At 44.4% G+C, this 25,488-nt stretch overlaps 1 protein-coding gene across 1 annotated transcript in view; it reads right to left on the minus strand.

Annotated features, from left to right (window-relative positions):
- Positions 1-25,488, minus strand: part of LOC147747989 (guanylyl cyclase C-like) — a 679,125-nt gene that overhangs the window by 516,191 nt on the left and 137,446 nt on the right. The window contains exons 5-6 of the mRNA XM_086957579.1: positions 21,599-21,720; positions 12,761-12,857 (exon numbers count right to left, since the gene is read on the minus strand). Coding sequence (XP_086813705.1) covers positions 12,761-12,857; positions 21,599-21,720 — 219 coding nt within the window. The remainder of the gene's footprint in view (positions 1-12,760; positions 12,858-21,598; positions 21,721-25,488) is intronic.

Here is a 25,488-nt window from a genome sequence, read left to right on the forward strand (position 1 = left end):
CTGATTGTGCAATTTTGAGATCTTTTTCATTGCAGCAGATCAGTTTTAAAAAACGCAACAATTCACCGTAGGGTATACTTTGAATTAGATGTCCTGGGTGTGCACTGCTCGCGTGCAATATAGCATTGCCCGCTGTCGGTTTTCTGTGGAGTTTGTTCTCAAGCTTATCCTTATTTACATATGCCTCAACGTCTAAGAAACTCACTGTGGTCTTACTGATGGTTGCAGTAAATTGTAAATTGAGATGGTTCTTAATGAGTTCCTCGATAAATGTTTCAGCCTCTATCTGAATGCCCTGCCTGAGGGATTCTCATCGGGGGGAAAGTCAATGCTAAAATTATAAAGAACAATCAGTTAAAGGAAAAAAACTCAATTAGATCAAGCAGAACGAAGGGGCACTGAACTAGAAAACTTGTTAACTGAGCACATTCTTAGTAATGCCTTGGAAGCAGGTAATATGTCTAGTGTTCATTATGCCCCCACATTTAGAGGCAGAGATTGTCTCTCAACCATTGATTTTATTTTTATGTCCCCCCACTGATTAGATTGTATAACAAAATATACAGTATTAGAAACATCATTTGGAGACCATAATCCTCTTACAGTTACCCTACATCTAGGGCCAAGCCCTGTATATGCTAATTTAAATGGTGCAAGAGATATCACACCCTCGGGAGATGGCTTGCGATTAAAATGGAGGGGAGTTGATAGCGGGCCATATTAGAAACTGTGAAAAAGGAACATTCCCACCTGATTAACTCCTGTCAATCTTATAATGGGAATTGCCTTAGGATAATTGCGGACTTTGGCAAATTATGTTTTGTTATAAAAACTTGCTTATCAGTTCTGCTGCCAAAGAAAGATAAAGATCCAAGGTGGTTTGACCCCACCTGCTCACTAGCAAACAGGGCACTGCGTAGGGCATTAACCACTAAACCCAGATGCACAGTAGAGGTTCAGGTGGCCAGGAAACACTATAAACTTGTAATCGCCGAACGGAAGGCTGCATTACTGGCGGAGCAGTGGGAGTCACTGGTCGGAAGTTCAAGCCAGAAGAGCAGTGGCCCCTTCTGGATGGCCGTCAGGAAAATGCGAGACATGGGCAAACAATTAACTCTGATTAGCTGTAGCATAACCAGCAGTGTCTGGGAGGCCCACTTCTCCCAAATATATGCACACCAATTAAAGAGACAACAAGTTTTGTCCCCGGTCGTCTGTGGGGTTTACAGATTGGTCTCCATGAGGTTGAAGTAGCCATCAGACAGAGCTTTGGCAACAAGGCTCCTGGTCCTGATGGACTCCCTATAGATGTTATTAAGTTCAGTCCGGATTTGTGGGCACCGATCCTTCTTAACGTTTTTAACAGTTTACCCTTAGTGCCTATGCCCAATACCTGGTCCACTAGTACGATAGTCCCAATCTTTAAAAAGGGCGATAGGTCAGATCCGGCCGACTACCGACCAATTTCACTCTTGGACAACACCCTAAAAATCCTGGGGCGACCCCTTTATAATAGGTTGTTGGAGTGGACGGAAGACAGTGAATTATTGGACCACTGTCAGATGGGATTTAGGAGCAAGGTGGGCACGGTGGAGCAATGTCTGAATTTGAAGTTGGTCATCGACAAGTATAACATCGCTCAATTGTCCCCTATTTACCTTGCATTTATGGATCTTTCATCCGCTTTCGATCTAGTTAACAGATCCAAACTCTGGTCCATTCTTTTGGACTATGGTCTAGATGAGGCTCTTGTTAACTTTTTGGCCTACCTCCATACTGACCTTAAGGCACAAGTTAGGATTGGGATGGGCGGGGAAGTTTCCGGACCCATTAAAGTAGGAAGGGGGGTCAGACAGGGGTGCGTTTTAGCACCCCTGCCTTTTATCATTTACATCAATGGTGGTTTAGCCAAATCTTTAAATCAGGTGACTCCAGATGTGACAATAATCCAGGGCCAACCATTACCCGTTCTTTTATACGCAGATGATGCGGTCCTTATGGGCCGCACACCTAATGCTCTCCACCAACTTATTAAAACTTTTGTTCAATATATGGAGGCTTTAGACCTGCGTGTGAATTTAAAAAAATCTTTTATTATGGCATGTGGCCCAGGGAAACGGAAGCTCAATACCATACATGTAGGGACAGAGAAATTAGATTCTGTAAATACATTTCCATATTTGGGGTTGGTTTTCGCTGCGAACGGCTCGTGGAGTGGGCATTTGGCCCACGCCACGGGAAAGTTCTCGAAAGCCACCAATTCCGTCTTGAGCTTGCCACGCCCAAAGAAAATAGGTGCCACCAGAGCTATTTAAAAATGTTTTAGGTTACAGTGCACACCAGTAGCCACATATGGGGCAGAGGTTTGGGGTTTGGGGATAAGTCCCAGCATTCAACAAGAAGAAAACCGATTTTGCAGAAAATTACCTGGCGCCCCAATCTCATCCTCAGAGTTTATTTGTCACAAGGAATTAAACATCCCCTATACATGCGATTTTATCAGGACAAGGCCAGCTTTATTCTGGCTTAGAATCTGGAGGAATAGCTCTGCTACCCTAACACAGGATATTATAAATGACTGTCTTAAATGTGAAAAGGGCTTGGCTATCCCCTGGCTTGCGGGAGTTTCAAAGACATTGTGTGCCGTGGGCAGGGGAGATCTTTTCTCCGACCCATGCAAAATCGAGCCCAAAGATAAGAATGAGGTCGAACAAGCACTATATGCACTTTATAACTCTGAAAGAATGGAAGGGAATCACTTAAACCTACCGTTGTGACATACATGGGGAATGATCTGAGTAGGCAATCGCTCCCACCCTATCTTACCTTCCCCATGACCAACTGGGAAAGATCACTGTTATTCCGCTTTAGAGCAGGCTCTGTGAAATTTTTATTGGGCTTTCCCTTGGGCTTTTGTCACACAGCACATTATAGCCCATGCCCGTGTGATGGGATAAGTTCTCAGAATGATTTGCACTTTCTATTTTTCTGTAAATTTTATTTAAAGTATATTAACTGGTTTTTTACTCCATATTTTAAAAAATGTAGACCCCTTTCTTTAGGGGAGTCTTACTTAATGTTGCTTTCCTTGGATACAGATGAATTAACTTTTCGAACTAGCACTTTCTTGAGACTGAATTCGTGTACGTAAAATGATGGAAAACCCCTGAAAAACTAGATTTATGAGAGCTGTAATAAATTTTTAGGATTATGATTATTGTAAATAGATTTGTATAGAGAATGGGACTGTTTTTATTGTATGTACTTTTATGAATTTTATTAAATTCGAATAAAGGTCTTTTGAATTGAATTGAATTGAATTGAATGCCCTGCCACGTTAAAAAGAGGTCATTGATGAAACTCCATCAAACCTTTACATTCCTATTCATAAATTCCGTATGTTCCTTCATGAGAACCAGCTCCTCCCACCAGGCCATGTGTAGGCAAGCGTCACTGGGGGAGAAGCTGACTCCCATGGCTACACCCCTTATATATTATATGTATATGTTTAATGTATTTTTAAATTATATATATTACTTATAATTTTTAAGCATTTTAAAATATTTTTAACTATGTTTATTTTAATTGTATGTATTATTTACTTTATTTAACATTATTGTTTTAACTTAAAACACAATATTTCTGATGATATTTTTGACCGATATTTTTTTTTAATACTTTTGTACTTGCCATAATTAAGATAGGATGTCGCTATTCTTATCTTCGATATTTTTGCTGCAAATATTTTTGTAGGTAGATATTGTGACCTTCGATATTTTGTGATTCATGACAAATATCAAATGGGAATATACAAGGTTTTTTAGGCCTACTTTTCAATTACATTGACCTTAAATGTCCTTCCATTACATAAATTATGATTGCAGTTACCTAGAAATATTTGAACCACAAGAACTTTGTTATCTTGAAGTAACTTGATGTTTTTTTCTGATATAAACTGTTTTCTTTAAAGGTTGAGGCTTCAATGATTCCATTGTTGCCTCCTTAGCACATGCATAATGGCCTCTAAAACTCTAAAGGCTTAAGTTACATATCTATTTACACCTGAAAGCTAACCAACAATAAAGTGATAAAGTTATTTTCAAGGACTGGTTATTACTGAGCACCTTATAATGCTACCGGGCACTATTAGGGAGAGCAGTGAACACAATTAGGTGTAACTCAACTAAAATGCCCTCTCACAATTCAACCACTGTGTATTGATGCTTAATGTCAGAGAATACGAAAAAAGTATGTTACTTGCCATGGCATGTATTAAGAAAGGGGACACTGCATCTCAGGGAGAAAGCAGTCCAAATTCAAGATGAGAAGTTACTTACCTTCAGTAATGCTCTTTCTAGTAGAGACTAACGGGCCCATTAGGATGGCGAGCGGATTGCCCCCGTCAGGCTGGCGGTAGCCACCGCCGGCCTGGCGGGGGCAATCCACCCGCCATCAGCACTGAAATGACCCTCCGCCACATTAGGATGGCTGGGGGGGTCCGCGGCGGTTGGAAAGACCGTCTGCCGCTTTTCCGCCCCGGTCGCCTTGCGGCCGGGGCGGAAAAGGTTTATTATGGTGGCGGTGTCTATCAGACACCACCAGCCATATTATGATGGGCCACAACAGATGCCCATCGCCACCACGGAAAGGCATGCGGTCTTCACTTTGGGGGCCCCCTGTGGGCACCCAGAGTGAAGGAGAGGTGGGGGGTGCACACGGGGGGTACCTGTGGTCCCCCCTGCATTTGCATGAACAAAGCGGCAGGCACAGCGCGGTGCCTGCCGCTTTGTTCATGCAAATGCATTTGTGAATTTTTAGCATTGTGGTGGGCAGCACTGAGAGCACCGCCCGCCACAATGCTAAAAATGCTGGATGCGCCCGCCACAGTGGGGGGGGGGCATCCTAATACCCCCACGGGACCCCGCCCTTATGGCGGGCAGTCCCAATCACCGATAGGATGGCAGGCGGACTAAGTCCGCCCGTCATCCTAATGAGCCCCTAAGGTTCTCATTATGATATAGGGTGGAAACTTTCCGCCCAACACCGACTCGGATTCAGAACTGACTGACTTGCGATTGGCAGTTCCCCCTGCCCCATTATGATGCGATCAAACACTGTTCGGTCGGATTCCCTTTGTTTCCTATGGTAACTTTTGTTCCACCCGACAACTGGCCATAACCCAGGCTCCTATGGGGGAAATGAAGTGTTTGTGGAAAACCCTGCACCCTGTTACAGGCACCCCACAGTGCCTGCCACACAGTGCAGGGTTTTACAGAGGGCCCCTTAGGTATCTCTTCAGCCCCCAACAGGAGGCCGTAGAATGAAGGGGGCCCAGTCAGGGGCCCCCAAAGTCACTTTCCGACAGCCTTTCGTGTCGGACAGACCGACGCAGAAAAGCTGTTAGAAAACGACATCGCAATCCCAAAGTCGGAAACACAGTTCATTGGGGTGTACGATGCGGGTCTGACGGACACGAATCCTCCAAGAGCCATTCGGAACCGATGCGGAATGTCTATGCAGTTTACCTTATGACCGTGAACATTGTAATTGGTCGGGCTGATTGTAAACCGACCGAGTCGGTCGGAAGGACTCTGACACGCTCAAGGAGAATCTGACTGTCGGGAGGAGGTATTCTGCCCGACATCGTAATTGGCCCCTCTATCTAGCTGCAAATTCCTCACCTTTGAATATTCCAAAGGTAACAGAGTGGATCTGGAACATTTTCAGCAGTACTTCTGCGTGTGGGCAGATGGCACCATGCAGCTCCACGCTGACACTGTTCTGCTCTGGAAATGCTCCACGCTGACGCTGTTCTGCTCTGGAAATGATGGACAGAGACTGGTGTTTGGACAAAATGTATAATAAAAAATATTGTGATACAAAAATATTGTGTCAAGAATATTGGGATACCAAATATTCTTGACATGAATATCGAGGTAAGAATGTCGTTTTATGAATTGTTTTTAAAATGGTTGCAAAAAATATTGATTTGGAAAATATTGTTGTATGTAATATCATTTGTGTTATTTTGTATGGGTTTCTTAATGTGTTTATATTATGTATGTTTATTAATTTTTTTATTTCTATTTTTAGTAAGATAATTCATTAATTATGAAATTGTTTACATTATTCTTTTTAGTTGTATTAATGTCTTAAATCAATGGATTTATATATTTTTACAGCAGCAGCATATTGGGTTTTTATGGAATAAGAATTGGGAGATCTTAAAAATGTGGATATTTTAATGTGTATTATCTAAATGATATGCAAATTAAAACTGTAACACTTTTAAATGCACATTACATTAACAGTTGGTATAAATAATATTGTATGATTAATTCAAATATATATTATGTCAAAGTTGAAAAATAATTATTTTGTTGTAAATATTAAAATAAATATTTAAATTACAAAAAATAAAAAAATTTAAAAAAATCAATTTAATTAAGCATGATAATGTAAACATTTTTTAAATAAAACATTTCATTTTACAAGTTTTTTTGTTAACATGCAAATATTTTAAGGTAATTTTATATTGAAAATGATGCTGTTGCAAAAATATTTTTTGATACACTTTTTTTTTATATTTACATTTATTTGAAACTTTTTATTAAATGTTGCGCAAGTAAATTATGCAAGTATATGATATATGTATTATATATGATGTCGAAATTTGTATTTTGTTGTGTATTTATGTGTTATTGGGTTATTAGTGAAAACATTTGATAACAAAACTTAAATAATCAGATTTCTAACATATTTATTATTTGAGTATTTTTTCTGAAATGTATTCATTTTCATTAGTTTATGAAAAAACATGTTATTTTAAAATGTTTTATATGCTTTTCTAATTTTTTGATTGTTAATTGTGGATAATGACTTTATTTTAAATGTTCTGGTTCAAAGTGTAGGAATGGTAGTAAATATTTTATTATATACATTAATTAATAGTGATATTTTATTTTAGTTTAATGTTCAATTGTGAATATATAGGTTTGTAGTTGTGGTTACCGTGTGTGTTTTTTAAAGTACATTTTAGTTTATTTTATAGAACAAAAATGATGTGTGAGTATGGAGCATTGATTGTGTATACGAAATGTTAAGTGCGTAGCACCTTGCATAACATGTTTTAGATTGAAGTGGAAATAGTAAATTTCACCCTTTAGTGTCCAGCACCTTCCCTAAATTGGTTTAGATTGGAGTGTGAATAGTAAATGTCACCCCTTTAGTGTCCAGCACCTTCCCAAATTGGCATAGTTTTAAGTGGAATTAATAAATGTGACCTCTTTTGTGTTCAACGCCTTACCCAAATTGGCTTAGATTGGAGTGGTAATAGTAAATAGTAAATGTCACCCCTTTAGTGTCCTACGCTTTCTTCAAAATTGTTTACTTTGGAGTGGGAGTAGTAAAAGTTTCATTTAGCAGCCATTTTTTTACCGCTACCTTCTATTTGTAGTTTGTGTCATTTTTAATCTACAGAACAGGTAAGTCCTTTTTAAAGGTAAGTTCAGGTTTTTGAGGTTAGGGTGGTGTAGGAGGGAGGTCTAGGGGTTAGTTATAGAGTTTGTGGGGTGTTTTTAATGTTTAGTTGTATTATTAGGAGTGTTTTCACTAATGTGTAGTTTTGGGTTTTTGTACACTGTAGTTGATAGTTTTTAATAATATGTTATTTATTTATATATTTATTAATATTTAGATTGTTTTATAAAAGTTTTTAGTTAATGCAATTTTTTTGTTAGATTGTTATTAGTTTAGTTATATTTTTTATTGGGGTGAAATGTAAGTATTTTGGTGATGTCATAATTTTGTATTCAAACATGTATATACTGTTTAAGTTTGGTTTTTATTAATTGTTTAACCTAAAAAGAGGTATTTTTTAATGATAACGTAATTATTTTGGCTATATTATTGTATTTCTATATTTTTGGGGCCGATTACGATGCAGCCCTGATCTGGACTGCATCATAATCGTACTTTCCAACAGCTGCATTACAATGCTGGTGGTCAGAAAATAAACCTGCCAGTCATTCCAGCTGACTTCCGACGGGCTTAGGTTGCCGGCTCGTAAGGGCCTTTCCGCCTTGGGATTACAATGCATGGGTTCCGACATGGCTTCCATGCTGGTCTGTCCGGCATGGAAACCATGTCAGAAAGCGTGTTTGGGGGGGGCCCATGTGCGTGCAGCCTCCGGTTGGGGGCCCTGTTGATCCATGCACCTTGTGGCAGGCACTTTAAGGTGCCTGCCATGGGGTTCAGGGATGAACAATACCTCAGATTTCTCAATGGAAGCTTGTGTTACGGCCGGTTTATGGGAGAAATGGGAGTATGCTACCGAACAGTGTTTGGTCGCATTGTAATTAGCCATTCAGGACTGCTCACCTGAGGTTGGTCGGTCCTTGAACCGAGACAGTGTCGGGCAGATGCAAGTCTGCTCGACATCAAAATCAGGCCTAATATGTTTATTTAAAGGTGGCAATATTTTCAATATAAATAAAAATCAATATTTTTAACAATGTTGGAGGTTTTATTATTAAGCATAGGAAGGCAAAAAAAATTTCTCCATTTTTTTGTATTTTAATATTGTATGCATTGATAATATGTCAGTGATCTGCAGAGCCTACATAGGCGACTCCAACTCGCTGACGTCAGTTGCTTTCGAGATTGTCCCAGATGCGGAGCCCCTAAAGCAAATTGGTGTGACCAATGTGCAGATTCCTAGACTTGGCATCCTATTAATGAATATAGTCCATCCACAGAAAGGGGAGGATGGAAGGGTCAGTGTAGAATCAGCGGCTAGACCAGAAATAGAATTCTCGAAGGTAAGTCACTTGTTCTGATAGAGACTTTTAGATGAAGATTACTCACCCCTTGAATAGAAAACAAAGCAGTACCTATTTGGAGGTGGGTCTTCGTGTGGACTCAAACCAGAAAGTCTTGCAGTAACAAGCGGGCATAATGCCCCTCTCAGCGGACATGACTGTCCACATGAAAGTGCTTTGTGAATGTAGGGAGGGACGCCTACATAGCTGCCTGGCAAATTGCTAGAACAAGTATTACACAGTGGTAGCAGCTTTTGCCCTGGTAGAATGTGCACCCCGCCCTTCTAGAGGCTGCTTTTTAGCTAGTTTGTAGCAGTTCTTAATGCAGAGTATGATCTAGCAGGAGATGGTTTTGTTGTGCACTGCCATGCCTTTTGTCACTCCAGACAACCCCACAAAGAGCTGGTCGTCAACCGGTGTTCTTTGGTACAATGTATGTAAAAGCATAACCCTCCCTAGGGGTCCCAGCAATGGAGTCTGTCCTTAGAAGGGTGAGATGCAGCATAGAATGCCAATAAGGTGATGTTCTCGCTGGTGTAGTACTTAGTCACATCTTTAGGCAAGAAAGATGCGGGTGTCCGCAATACCAGGTTACCTGGGAAGAAGGTGTTGTACTGCAGGTTGACACCAAGAGCTTAAAGCACTTAAATCAATCATTTTCATCAAGTTTAGTGGTGCAGGCATCCATGAGCAGATCTAACCCCAATCCTTTTCCAACTAATTTCCCTAGTAGGAAGTCCAAATGGGTAGAGACATTTGGGAAGCAAGTTTTCTCTCCCACCAGCCTGGCATTCAGTTCAGTAAATGCCAGCTGCCTCCTTGGACGCTATTTCCATTCCATTTGGGACACCATGGCTCAATTGTTGATTTAAGTGTCTCTGAGAAATGAGAGAGAGCACCAGATCCAGTTTGCTGGCACAGGTAAAAAGGAACTGATGTCAACACACAGAAGTGGCACCTATGTAGGCTCCACACGTCATTTCCAGAGCAGGATGGCGTCAATGTGAAGCCACATGCTGCAACCGACCCGCACACAGGTTTATTGATAAAAAGTTTCCTCTTTTTTTACTCTATCTGGCTGGGTGGATGGAAAATGCATTTGGGTTCAGCCTGCTCATTGGTTCCTGGAATACAAGGCTTTCTGGTGTGAGTGTTGGTTTAGAAAGGCAGGATCCTCCTGGAGCAGGTCTGTGTCTCCTCAGTATTTGGCGGTTCACAGGTGGGCAAGATCCTGGCTTTCCCCAGGTGCCCAGCAGTATATCAGTCAGGTTTCCATTACATTTCAGTAGAAGCTACTGTGTTTCATGTCCTTGTTGTAGTACCTCTGCAATGGTGTTGGTTTTGACATCAGTGGCTGGAAGCTGCAAGTCAAGGACCTCTGCTGCCCTTCTAATCACTATCGCAAAAAGGCTGACTGTTCAGTGGCTGGGCCTAGAGTAGGGGAGTGTAGGCCAGTGTTAGGTGAGGTATCAAACCCACTGGCATCTTATAGATACAGAACATAATTGTAAATCGTCATACACATGACTGTTGCCATGATCAGAGTCAGACAGGTCATAATGGAGCGGAAGTGTCTCTGAATCAGAGAAGGGTAATGTGTGTGAAGGTTGTGATTTCGGTGAAGGTTGCAGTGGATTAACTTCAGAGGGTGAAAGAACGATCAGCTCCCCCTCCCACATCAGCGCTGTTGATGCCAGATTCGACACACAGGATTCTGGCATCAGTCTTGGAACTGAATTAGCCCTGAATCAGGTCCCGAAGTCGGCACTGACCCCCAAAGCAAGGTCGAGGGCACAGTCAGTGCCTGGGATGCATACACCCATGGTAACCTAACTGGAGACCCCCTTGGACCTTTAGGAACTACAGATACACCAGAGAGATCCAGTAGAGTATAAAAGAGCTGCAACATAGCATCTCTAAATTCTTTGAATGGTTGCAGTGTCGTGGATGGACCTGCAAAGTTTCGAAGGCAGAGACTAGGTTTTCAGCTTGGAGGTACCTGAGGCGTTGTGCCACTTCAATTGGGGGGGGGGGGTGGCAGGATGAAGGGGAACTATGGTTGGACCCCTTGTGTCCTTCTTTTTTGACTGACCCGATGACTTGGACCTTTAAGAAGATCGGTCACTGGATCGGCCTCAGGATCAGGAATGCATCTGCGTACTCGACTTTGAGAAGGGAAAGGTATTCCTAACTTTTTGTCAGTGTTCTACAACGTCTAACATGACTTTGTGATCCTGTATGGCATTCAGATTTGTCTTCACACACTTCAGGCATAACATGGAATCATTTGAGGGGCCCATGGACTAGAGAGAAACCCTGTGAGGCTCCATCACCAACATCGGTTTGTGAGCAACCCTTACAAGGTTTAAAAAATATCATTTTAAGGGGGACATATCTCTTCCACACTGGAAAATTCTGAAGATAAATGTCTTTCACGCCTAACAGAATTTGGGGGAGCGAGCTCTGGATCATCATCATAAGGCATGGAAAGAAAGGAACTGAGGTCAGTGCATGGAAGTTGCAGTTATGTAGGGGCCCTAACGTCACAAGAAGGCAGGATGGACCCGACAGGGAGCTGCAGAATGCCACCTAAGGAAACACAAAGGAATTGCTCAGGAACATCTCCGGATCCAATGTGGTGCCTAGGGGTATTCAGAAGGTGAGTAATCTATGGCTAGCAGTATCCATCATAATATCCGCCCAACCCTGAGAATGAAGTAGACTTTTTTTTAGAGAATGTGCACAAATGCACCAACAAAATGCAGGCACTAAAAATAAAGAGAGCGATTGACTGAAGCAGGCTGACTCAGTGTCCCATGTTGCATTCTTTGAATGGTGACAGCAAAATGTGAATAACAGTTTAACCAACCAATAACCCTCTGTACCCTGAATTATCAGGTCCATTATTGAAAGTCGCTCTTGATTCAGGGCCCTTTTCCACCTACACTTTTCTGACCCTGGGTGGTGAACTCTGTTCCACTCGCGGAGTTTGCAGAGTTTTCCGCACTCCGCGTTATGGAGGAGAGTTTTTTTCATCGCTCGCGATCGTCAACGTCAAGTTGTCGAGCAAGGAAAATTCACCTCCTGGCTAGATTTGTCCTTATTCGCGATTGTCAACATCAAGTTGAGGAGCGCAAGCGTGGAAAATTAACCTCCCAGTGAGATTTCTAAACGCGGGTGGTCGGATATCTGATTGCAAGTGGTCGTGTATGCTCCTGACCGCTCACGTTGTGAAACCATCCGTTCGCATTGAGAAAGCTGACGCTCGAGTAATAAATCTACTCAAGCTGCAGAAAGGAAGCAGCGCCCACTTGCACTGTGCACGGTGCCATTCGCGATGACAGCACAGTGCGGACAAACACCTGTCACTGAAAATCGCTACAAACGGCATTTATCTAATGCACTCTGCCGCTTGCGGAGTTCTGCACAGCGCAGCAGAAGTTTTTTTTGCACTTTGCGGAGTTCCGTGTAGCGGAACTCTGCGAACTCCGCCCAGGCTTACACTTTTCCACAGCTTTCAACGGAGAGAAAACATTCAGGGAAACACATCAGGTTTTACAGAATCCTCTGCTGCACCCAATAAAATTCATAATTGGATGCGATGGTTGCTCCAACGGAAATGCCACTCTGTACAACTCATAATGGGTCCCTTTGTCATGTTTCAGCATCTAATTAGCAATACAATCTGCGTCTATGGCTGATATACATATAGAGGGATCTTTTCCAGCTGTAACATTGTTCTCTGTTAATGAAAAGCATGGTGAGATTTCAGTTAGCAAAGCCTTTCTTATAAATTTAAAATAAACTTACGTTTTTGGGAATTGAGTACTGCATTTTTGCCACAAAACTGGAACTAATTATCACTACACCAAACAGTAAATTGGCACTCGTTAATTTCAACAAACTCAAACAAGGAAACATGAAAATCATCTAGAACATACTTTGATATATCAATGAGGATAATGACGATTTCTGGGGAAATTTTTGCCATGTTCAAAAGCCGCTGCAGGTTCTCAGGTTTCCCGCACAAAATGATTACTGCAGTAGAAACAAGAAACAACAAGCATGCTAGGGATTAAAACAAAATGGGTGAAGCAAAAGAGATCCCTGCATAAGGACACAATGTAAGGTTAGGATTATGATCAAAGAGAGTCAAAAGTTCCTTTGCAGATTAAGCTTTATTAGTCTTTGCATCGTTTTCATAAATGTTTACGTTAAAGAATTCTTACATTGTTTTATAATGCCCCTCATTATAAATATATATAAAAAAAAACATCTTGTCATTATTGATGTAATTGCAAATGTTGCAGCAATGTTATCAATAGTGTTATGGACCATGTCATGAGTGATGTAATATGTCGGGGAACTACCTGGGCATGGTTAGGGCACGAGTTATATTTACTAGAGATAACTATAACTGGTTAATTTCAGTATTTTTCTGAGTTAAGGCGTCATTGACATTTTCAGGTATTTTTTTACATAAAGTCAAATTTTATTACCGTACATAAAGTCAACTCTCTGCCACGCATGGCCAACGGCCATGCGCAGCAGAGTGTTGGTAGCTTGGCCTACTCCCGCAGGCAGCCAACCCCACGTCATGCATGGCTTTTTGCAACACTAAGGTATAAAAATACTGGCTTAGTGAAGGGGTGAGCATATCAATATTAGGGTTGGGTGGAACTGGTGGAGTTTTACTCCATGGAATTCCATGGAGGTACATAAAAACTCTGTGTGATTTTACGGAGTTCCACGAGCGGGCGGAAGTTGACACGTTGTGCTGCCTGTGCTGATTTTTAGCGCCTGCAGCTTATTCTGCCTGGACACCCTAGTAGAGCCAACCACAAGCTATGTGCCCCCTCACCTATACCTGTATATGTCAGCACCAGGGGATTGGAACCCCAGGCCTTTACATGCTCAGGTAGGGGGATGTGTACCCTACTCCCCTTCAATTTTATCTAGGCCTGGGTCCTCAGTGAGGCTCGGGGAGGTGGAAGGGGACCACTTGTCCACCTCCCCTTTAAAATAGTGTCAGGCCCTGAGGGATGGGGACTTGATTGGCTATGATTCCTTGTTTTGACGCCGTGCTCATCACTTCGCACCTCTGACCCAGCCTGCTGTGAGCCGCCACGCCTCGCCGCACCCGCTTCGCGGGTCCCGCTTCGTGGTCTCACAGCGGCTGCTAACCTCAAGGGGCATCACCTGTTGACCGGCAGGGCTGCGAGGGTAGAGCGGAGGATCCCACGGACCAGGAGTCCCCGCGCGCCCGTTTCCAGCTGGGCTCCTCTCCCTGCCGGCCCCGCCCCCACCACCGCAAGACTTAAGAGGCTGCCAAGCTCACCTTCGGCGGATTCCTTGTTCTGACGCCGCGCTCATCACTTCGCACCTCTGACCCAGCCTGCTGTGAGCCGCCACGCCTCGCCGGACCCGCTTCGCGGGTCCCGCTTTGCGGTCTCACAGCGGCTGCTAACCTCAAGGGGCATCACCTGTTGACCGGCAGGGCTGCGAGGGTAGAGCGGAGGACTCCACGGATCAGGAGTCCCCGCGCGCCCTTTTCCAGCTGGGCTCCTCTCCCTGCCGGCCCCGCCCCCTCGGTGTCCTTTGTAAAGCTACAAAGAGGAGGTAACATCCCCGCTGCGCGGGAGGGCGCCGGGAGAAGCCCGGGACAAGGGCGGGACCGTCTGTGGCCGTCCGGGGCCGAAGGAGGCCGGGCCGGGCCCAATCCCTTAATCCCAGTCTCCAATACGATCAAGGTAATGCCCTCGCCATCACCACGTGAAACTCCATCAAGGGAGAGGGCCAGCAGTACAGGGACATTGGACAATTATTTTAAATCTGCTAAGGGAGATGCGGGCAAAGAAAGCTCACTAGAGAAACGTAGGGCGGAGCGTAGGTGCTCCATAGAATCCATGAAAAACAGACCCTTGACAGAGATTATCTATCCCCTACCCTATCTCCCAAGAGGAAGGTACGCCCCCTAACAGTTTAAATCCCCCGACCTTTGAGGACTTCCCCCTTTTACTTCGGGAAATTCCCTGCACCCCAGGGAGGGTGCCTGGAAAGTATGCAGACCCAACTCCTCCTGTGTTACCCGTTACCCCCGTTAACCTGGTCACCCAAACTCCCCCTATGCAAATAGCTAAGAAGAGTAAGCCAAAACCAAATGTTGTGGTGGAGTTGCATAGGCCTCCGCCTAGTAAACGCACTAGGAAGTCAATAGGGGGGCGGGGGAAAACTAAACTATCCCATCTTGATTTTGGCAAGAAACACACTAACCCACTCCAACCTGGGAAGGTTAATGAGATCGTGCCTACCATTCCACCTCCTAAGGCTCAAAGCCCCACCATAGCTGTTACTAACAAGGATCCAGAGGCTAATACATCGAATAAAACCCCCCCACTCACATCCATAGGGAGTATCGAATTCCTATTCCGCTCCCTCTTGCAGCCCATTAGTGACAGCTTGAAAAAAGTTGAGATTAGGCTCACTTTATTAGAAACATCTCTTACTACCCTGAATACCTTAGTCAGTAAGCAAACTAAACTAGTGGGAACTCATCCTTCCGTAGGGGACCCTTCCAAAGTAGGAGCCCCAAAAATTGCCAACAAAGCCCCCCCCCAGAGTGCGCCATCTGCCCCCCCTTTGCAGCCACTTATGGCTATTCCACTCCAGGCACTGTATTACAACCAAACTAATGGACCTTCACAACCAATAGACCATGCCCCTTATAGTTCTCAGGCGGAGACCAATGAAAGATGCCAAGAAGACGGTAAAGCCCCCCCACACTCCCCGGTCCGGCCAGCCCCAAGACCACGGAGGCCAGATCTCCCGCCAGAAGCCAATAGCCTAACGGTGGTCCTAGCAGGTGCCCCCCATCTAAGATCAGGGGAAAATGAAGACTATCAATCCCTTAAGAAAAAGGTCATTAAATGGCTAAATTGGAACCGACCCCTACCATCCCATTTTAACAATGAGATTATTATGGTCAGAAGGATCCTTTGGTTAGGAAAGACCAGAAAAACAATAATAGGGGGCTGTATTCTGGTAACTTTTAAAGACCCGGGCACTGTTCTGCACATCTGTGAAGGAGTAAATAGATCACTGAATTCCACCATTCAGACCCTCCCAGTATCCTTCTTCTTCCCCCCTATTCGCATGCACCAGGCTCCACCACATGATGAATGGACAAGGGTGGAACGCAGACGCAGACACAAGGACTATGCACAACGCCCGCACTTCCAACTGCCGGACACACCCTATTTTCATTTTAATCGTTTCAATTGCTTGAACGGCTTGGACGGGGTCGATTGACTCTCTGTTCACAAGCCAGTGACCTGGGATAACGGCTCCTGCGGACTTTCTGAACCACCCACCGTGGCTACTGGCATAACCTCTGGTCTATTGAACGATCCAGTGACTCTGGATAACGGCATCAGTGGACCTTCCCATCCATCCGCTGATAATGTACACACAGCTGTGGGAATAGACAAGGACCTTTTGCCTGTGGACAACGGTTCGCTTAGACTCTCTGAGCCATCTGCCCCCACTGCTGTCCTTGCCTCAGGCCTTCCGACGGAAGTGGTGCCCGGAACTATCTCCCCCAACCCTTATGGCACGGCAACCGACACCCCTGAACATTTGAGGCTAATTTGCTGGAACATTGCGGGATTGGCCAACAAAGTGGTTGAGCCGGACTGGGTAAATTACATCGAGACTGGTGACGTATGTATGTTCCAGGAAACCTGGGCCAGAGAGGACTATGGGCACCAAGGCTATATATCATTCTCCATCCCAGCAAGGTGGGAAGGCAAAGGCCGTCCGTCAGGGGGGCTCACGACGTGGGTTGCATCTCATTTGGGCTGCGTGGCCACACGGTGGCCGTTTAATTCCGAAGATATCCTTGTGGTTTCACTACTATGGCCAAACAAAGCTAAACTTGTGCTGGTTAACATCTATTCCAGGCCGGTGGGAATGGCAAAGGAATCACCAACCATTGATGAACTTTCGAACTTCTTATCTGAACTGCCGAATGATTCATACTATGTGGTGGGTGGGGATTTTAATTCTCACTTTGAGCCACTCCCCGGCCTTCTGGAAGGGTTTTCATCGGAAGAAGAGGCTAGGTGGGCAGTACCCTCGGTGGAAGCTCCACCCCCGAAAGCCTGGACCCCACTAGCACAACAAATCACAGCCCTCACCCTAAGGTTCGGAATCAGAGCCTGTAACGGGCGAATGAAATCCGACATACCCAGTAAAACTACCTACAATAGACTGGGGAGAGAGTCCCGCCTGGACTATGTCTTGGCCCAACTAGTGAAGTGGCGGACAATTCAGGATCTTAGGGTGATGGAAAGGACCGATAGCGACCACAACGCCCTTGAGCTCGACCTTGTTCATCCAGGCCCCCAAGCTCCAGTGTCTAACGTGGAAGGGAACAACCCCGCGCTTCTCCTGGATAACAGCAGGAGAAGAATCAGGTGGGAGCACCTGGTTACAAGTAAGGATAAACTCCCTTTGCTCTATGCTGAGATTACTTCCATCTTGGAAATCGTGGGGAGCTATGACATCGAGGTAAACAATCGAGACTCCCAGACCAAATTGTATAGGGCCCACGAGGACCTTATAAAAGCTGCGGCACCCCATTTCACTTGTAGCTTACGAAAGCCAAGGGAGAGGTGCCAAGGCAAAACACTGTGGTACAATCTAGCATGTAGACGGGCCAAAACAGAACTCCTTGGAGTAATTAAGGAGGGTACAGGGGGGGAACGACTTAAACAAAGCAGGCGAGCCTACAAGAAACTTGTTGCCCAGGCTAAAGCAGAATGGGAGGAAAACCAGTGGGAAGAACTCACCAAGGCCCTAGCGATTCAAAATCAACGCCTGTTCTGGAGGACAGTGAATGGGGGGTCAGGGAGTTTACAATCGGCACTAGAGCCTAACATAGCACCTGGGGTGTGGCAGGCTCATTTCCAGTCCTTATACAGCTCTGAGCCGGGAGAATCCCCTGCTGCCATTGAGGTGGGCCGGCCGGGCTGCCAAGGGGAGCCAATAACACTGGGTGAGGTCACTACTGCCATCTCAGGTCTGGCTTCTGGGAAGGCGCCGGGACTGGACGGCTTACCGGGGGACTTGTTTAAACAGGAGCCCACTGTTTGGGCGCCTTACCTTGCCGCCCTTTTCAACAGTGTTCTCGGTGGGATGGAAATCCCTAGTACTTGGCTGGGGGCAGAGGTCGTCCCCATCTTTAAAAAGGGCTCGCCCCTCCTCCCAGCAAACTACAGACCGATTAGTCTGATAGACGTAGCACAGAAGCTGTTCGGTAGGGTTTTGTTGAACCGGCTTCAGGATTGGATGGAGGAGGTGGGTGCCCTTAGTCCCTACCAGGCGGGATTTAGGAAGGGGGTATCCACAGTGGACCAGGTTTTTAGATTGAATCTAATCTATTGGAGGACAGCAAAGTTCGAGGGCGGCAGTTTGTACACAATTTTTGTGGACTTACGGGCTGCCTTCGACTTGGTGCCCAAGGGGAAACTTTGGAGCGTCCTGGCAGAGATGGGTGTCCCCCCGGATATCCTGTCGATCTTACAGAGGCTGCACCACAATAATTACGCCCGCGTGAGGTGTGGGAGGTCGGGGGAACTGACCGACAGATTCCCCGTTGGCCGAGGGGTAAGACAGGGCTGTGTGTTGGCGCCGACCCTGTTTTGCCTCTTTGTCAACGGGGTAATCGCCCATCTCAATGCCACTGACTATACTGACGCCCCTAAACTAAATGGCAGCAGGGTGCCCGCAATTATGTTTGCGGACGACACCCTGTTGCTATCTAAAACCCCTATGGGTATACAAAGGATACTTGATTCCTTCGTGGCTTTCTGCCTTGATAGAGGGCTAGAAATCAATGCTGCAAAAACCAAATTCATGGTTTTGAACCCGAGTCAGAAACTGCGCCCGAATCCGCAATTGGGAGCCGTGCGGCTCGAGCGAGTAGCCACCTTCGAATATCTTGGTGTGACCCTCAACGAAACCATGACTTGGGGACCCCACCAGAGTAGGGCAAACCTCAAACTTATACAAACTACTGGGGGCATCTCCCGGATGATGACCGGCTCGTCATACCTCCCATTGGGGGCATTAATCCAGATATATAAGGCCCAGGCTAGGGGAGCGATTATGTACGGGGCTGAACTGTGGGGTCATACGCCCTGCCGGAGCCTGTCACTAACAGAAAATAAGTTCATAAGACAGATAGCCGCACTCCCCCCTAGTACCCCTCTCCTCCCCTTGAGGCTTGATTTAGGGTTACGACCACTAGCTGACGAGACAAGCTTGAGACCCATAGCCTTCTGGCGTAGGCTATGGAGCAGCAATGATCTCGCAGACTATAGGGCGGAACTGGTCGAATTACTGAATCACCCCAAGGCGCTCAGTATTCCCTGGGTCAAAAACATTCAAGTTACCTGTATGGAATTAGGGCTCCCTGATTTATGGACTGAGCCGGCGATTGTAGCTTCAAACATCTCCAAGAGGTCCCTGGCTAGTTTGTACCACGAACACAAATGGGCAAGGGCCCAAGCTACCCAGCCAGACGGGTCCTTATCATCTGTGTTCTTGCAAAGCAAGGATCTTTATAGGTTTGAGAAGGCATTGGATCCTATCTACCCTATACTTGCTAGAAAGCTGTTCCTCCAATGGAGATACGGCACATTGCCCTTTCAGTCTTTTACAAGCTCCTGGTCATCGGCTTCCTCCACAAAGCAGTGTCCTGTCTGTGCTGATAAGGAGGAAAACGACTTGCACGTGGTTTTCTTCTGCCCAGCCTACAAGGCAGCCAGAAAATACTGGCTCCTCCCTTTGATAAGGAACATGGGTGGCAGGGAATATGCACCTATGTACAGGATTTTAAAATCTGATGTCTCCGGCCCAACTGTTTTCGCACTTTCAAAATTCTTCACTAATGTCTGGTATACGCGTAATCGCTTCTTAAAGATGTTGGGTTGTACTTAGAAATTCTTCTCTTTTTTAAGATGCTTTAAGTCTGTACAGGATCCTTTTAACATATGTATTCAATGTTTTATCTGTTTATGACAGAGGCACATGTGATTTTTATCTGTACTGTGTATCTTTTATGGCCGAATGGTCGAAATAAAGATTGGAAATGATTTGCAAATGATTGGCTATGTACTCCCCTCCCTAATTATTACATTTTGTTCCCAGGGGATGGGGCCCCCTCCCTTATGTTGCAGAAGGTGTGCCCCAGCTCTGATTTTAAAAAGAAATTCTTATATATGATGCAATCCCACGGGATTCCCATGGGATCATATCTTTAATAATTTTTTGCATTTTATGTTGCCCCCACCACAAGGGCTAGGGGGCAGTGCATCCCTACCAAGGCCCCTTTTATCTTTTTTTTTTAATACTCTCAGGACAGGGAAATAAGTCCACAAGTTCAGTAATGGCTTAATGGCTGCCTGCCAATTTTTCTCATGTTGCAGACAGCCAATCAGAGTGCTCGCCCCCGTGGGAGCCTTACTCCTGCGGGAGAAGGTTGGCCTAAGAGAACAAAAAAAAGCCCCCCTAGGCCAATCAAAATGCTTTATTTTTTAAAACTGGGTTCGAGGGACTCTCGCGGGAGCCCTCAAACCTAACTGTCCAGATATATTATTATTTTTTACCCTAATTTCTGAAATATTTTTGCAGTTTTTACACTATCGCTGTTCAATAAAAATCTATGGAAAATTCATGGGGATTTTGGGCCTTGAGACCCTCCCTTTTTCTTGGCTCACACTTGATGGATCACCACGAAACTTTCCATGAAGACACTAGATAAAAAAGAGCACTGTTTTGGAAGGTTTTGGGAAGATTCATCCAAAGGCACCACTTATTAGCAAACCAAAAACGGCATTTCCTATGGAAACACAGACCTAGCTATCTGCACAGTGACATCCGCCACTGGGTAATATATACAAATACAAATTCCAGCTCTGCGTGGGTGGCATGGGGCTAATGCTATGCTTAAAAATTCTGCTAAAAAAACAGGCCTTTGAGGTGAGCAGATTCAGAGTGTCACTGGTGTTTTAGGGTGCTCCATATAAAGGAGCTCTTCTCTGTCTAAACCTGGGAACTACCCATAGTTCCTTGCTTCCTGTTTTGCATAATTTATGCAGCACTCTAAGTCTGAAAAGGGATTGTCTTGAATTATACTGGGCACTTCTTTATGTCTGGTTAAAGCAATACGAAACATGTCAGGGGTTGTTTTTATTCATTACAGGTTGCCTGGCGTCCTGTACAAACCAGCGTAAAAAGGTTAGACAATCAGTGGCCAGTGGTCAAACCCTTTTCTTTCCCAATCCTAGAAAGTCACATTGGTAACTCAAGACAAACATACCTGCTGTGTGAAGCTAATGCTGGGCTCTCACAATTCAATCTGCTTTGGGTTAACCTGTTACACAATTTTCTAATGGGTCAAAAATGTATTTGCTGCTGCAGAGGAACTATTCTCCTTAATCAATGGGCATTAGAATATATGACCAGCTCTACATCTGAACCGTTCTCAAAATCGGAGGCTTTTTTTCACTACTGCACCAGGTTAAAACGATTCCCAAGACCTAACTTGGCCATATTTGTTTTTGTTATAAAAGCCTTGGGACAAAAGCCTTAAAACAAGCTTTGTAAAAGTATGTCTGTGGATACGCATTACTTCATTATCATATGGAAGTTGTTCACAACTTAAAATGTAGGTGAAATATTACCAGAGATGGGGTCCATCGAGACACGCGCCTTACCGTTGCTTTTACGCTTTGGGTCTGAAAGTATTCTTTTGAAATCTTTCTCTGTTCGCAGGATCTCCTTGAATGTCAACATCTGGCTAAAGTAGGAAGGTCCGGCCTCCAGGGAATTAATGTACCTGGAAAAAGCAAGTGCTTTGTTCAGGGAGCAACAAGGACACGAATCAGGATGTAGAGGAGAGAAGCAGTGATATAATATGGAAAACAGCAGGAAGCACTATATGATGCACTATATGAAACAGAAGAACTGGGAGCAAGGGTCGGCGAGGCTGCAATATAAGAAGGAGTAGGATAGTAATATAAGAAACATAAGGGCTGTAATTTGTTCCTGGATTATGGTGGACTAACCGCAAGCAGAAGAATACGCTGCTTGGTGTTTGGAATTTGGATTCACGAACACCCACTAGGATGGGCCACATAAAATGAAGAAGAGGATTTTCCTTAACATTTGGACTAAAAAACAGATAAATACTTTCTAACAACAAGACATTGATGCCCACACCTATATGAGAACTCAAGGATTGGAAACTATCCGTTTTACGTGGGAATTATCACCACCTTTACTCCTTTGAGGGGTCATCTATAATCCCTGGTTGCCCCGGTTCTATTGTCCTGATGAAGACTCGCATGGCCCAGGCTTAAGTGACCGCAAGGACCTAAGACGAGTCGAAACGTCGATGCTCTGTATATAAAAAACCTGGGCCACCTTGCTTTCTATACTGATGTGCAAATATTAATCTCTATTTTACACAACAAGGGGACCCCAATTAGTGTCAGCGAGGGACCTCAGGGAGCTTTATCATACATAAACAACAATGGTCCCAAGCAAGGAGACGATCAAAATATAAATATAGACTCAATCAGTTCTATATTGCTAAAAACATGCCCAGCCGGGCAGAGGTCCTCAAGGTTTATATATAAATAAAAGTTAGAAAGACAAAATAACACCTTCAACAATTCACGTGCGTGGGGCACAAGCCTGTACCCAACCACGACAATACAACGACACAGACAACATACAGAAAGGGCTTGCAAGGCAAGATCAACAAACTCTGTAGGGTTCAAATTTAAACAGAGAAATTCATGTAGGTACCATTACATAGTTTTGTATAGTACATCATTATACAAGTATATGGTACTCAAAGAGTCGACGACGTTTCGGACCCCCTTGCTAAATGATGGGGTCCATCATCAGGACAAAACAATGGTTGCCTTAAGAGTATAAGCCTCTTTAGCCAAGGGACATCATAATTAGGAGCTCAATGTCGAGCTTAAGATGAACAATTTAACCAGGACCGGGAAATTGGATGAGTATCCATCTGGTTTGGACCAGCGGTGAAATTCAGGGAATTAGTTCTGGGGTCCAAGGGCGGAACAGGGAGGTTGCCTCGTTTCCACTTGTACCTTATGGACCGGATAATACCGGTTGCGCCGAGTCGCGCTGGGGTCCTGGAACCAGGGGGTGGCCGGGTCAGTGCTGCCGACTGACCCGGCCACCCCCTGGTTCCAGAACCCCAGCACGACTCGGCGCAACCGGTATTATCCGGTCCATAAGGTACAAGTGGAAACGAGGCAACCTCCCTGTTCCGCCCTTGGACCCCAGAACTAATTCCCTGAATTTCACCGCTGGTCCAAACCAGACGGATACTCATCCAATTTCCCGGTCCTGGTTAAATTGTTCATCTTAAGCTCGACATTGAGCTCCTAATTATTATGTCCCTTGGCTAAAGAGGCTTATACTCTTAAGGCAACCATTGTTTTGTCCTGATGATGGACCCCATCATTTAGCAAGGGGGTCCGAAACGTCGTCGACTCTTTGAGTACCATATACTTGTATAATGATGTACTATACAAAACTATGTAATGGTACCTACATGAATTTCTCTGTTTAAATTTGAACCCTACAGAGTTTGTTGATCTTGCCTTGCAAGCCCTTTCTGTATGTTGTCTGTGTCGTTGTATTGTCGTGGTTGGGTACAGGCTTGTGCCCCACGCACGTGAATTGTTGAAGGTGTTATTTTGTCTTTCTAACTTTTATTTATATATAAACCTTGAGGACCTCTGCCCGGCTGGGCATGTTTTTAGCAATATAGAACTGATTGAGTCTATATTTATTTTTTGATCGTCTCCTTGCTTGGGACCATTGTTGTTTATGTATGTGCAAATATTAATGACATACATTTGTCTTGAGAAACTCATGAGAAAGTTTGTGTAATTAATTTAGTGGTCAGGTTGTGCAGGACGGATGAATGTGGATCCGTTACTGTTTTGTATAACCAATTTCAATATTTTATGTCACTACTCTTTGAATTCCTCTTTCTCTCTAATCACTACACACATCTTACTGCACCCCTTTGCTATGTTGCACGCTCCGTTCGGGTCAACCCATATATTTTGTATTGATTTATAGCCAGGAAATATGTGGCTTGTTTGACCCAGAGACAATGGAATAAAATATTGCTCTTGGTCTCATGTTGATGCTGTTGCCTTTTTATGTTTTTTTATGAATATATGCATACACTGGATAGAGCTGATTAATGTGTACATGCTCCTAAAATTGTATAATTAATGATTGATTACTGATTAATTCAGTTTTTCTAACTATAGAGGTCTTGGACCATTGCAATATAAGAAACAGCAGGATAGTAATATAAGAAACATAAGGGCTGTAATTTGGCAAACAGAAGTATAGTATTATAGGAAACCGCAGGACTGAATATAAGAAACAAAAGGGCTCCATATAAGAAGCGTCAGGAACCTATTATTGAAAGTTGCAGGATTACAATGCAAGAAGCAGCAGGTTCATCATGCGGCACACAGCAGGAATGCAATACTGGCAATGACAGGACTAGAATACAGGAAATAGAGGAAATTCAATATAAGAACCAGCAAGATCCATATATAAAACAGAAGAACCATGATACAGGAAACAGCAGGGTCGCAAAGTAGGACATAGAAAAGCTGCAATATAGGTAACAGCAAGGCTTCAATATCGGCAGGAGAAGGGCTGAAAAATAGGCAACAGTAGTATTGGTGTGCAGAAAATAGGGCAGTAGTAATGGTGGAAGCATGGCTAAAATAGAGGCAACAGCAGGGCTCAAGTAAATGAAACAGGGTTGTCATAAAAGCGCATGGCTAAAACAAAGAAAATAGCATGGCTGCTGTATATGAAACAACATGGCTGTAAAATAGGCACCAGCAGTGCTAGAGTACAGGCAACAGCAGGAAGGCAGTATAGGAAACAGAAGGATTCTAATAGAGGAGATAAGAGGGATCCATATCATGAGAAGGTCAGCAATATGGGAAATAGCAGGTTTACAATGTAAGAAACAGTACGGCTGCAATATAGGGAACAGCAAGGCGTCAATATGGGCAAGAGAAGGGCTGGAATATACACAAACAATATACACAACCATAGGGTTGTATTAAAGAAAACAACAGGGCTGTAGCAGGGATACAATGGGGTGTGGCCAGCCATGAAAGAAGAAAAATCTACTTACCTTCAGTATCCTCTTTCTGGTAGAGACTCTATCTAACCACCTTTTGAATATTTCACCAGGTGTCCGACTCGATCCAGAAATGTTTTAGCAGTGCCTGTGCGTGCAGTCAAGTGGTGCCATATGTCTTCACACTGACGCCGTTCTGCACCAGAAATGACGTGTGGAGCCAATTAGGGCGCCACTCCCACACGCTGACATCAGTTGCTTTTGAGGCAGTCTACACCCGAGACACTTAGCCCCAGCATCCACTTCTCTTCAACCAGTGATCAGATTCCTAAACTTGGGATCTTTTTAAAAGGGCAGAGTCCAGTACACAGAACTGGGAGGATGAGAGGGTGGAGGGGGGGGGGGCGAGGGGGGGGGGGAATCTGCGGTTAGACAGAATGT

The sequence above is a fragment of the Lissotriton vulgaris genome, chromosome 1_1 (assembly GCF_964263255.1).
Source record: "Lissotriton vulgaris chromosome 1_1, aLisVul1.2, whole genome shotgun sequence".
NCBI classification, from domain to species: Eukaryota; Metazoa; Chordata; class Amphibia; order Caudata; family Salamandridae; genus Lissotriton; species Lissotriton vulgaris.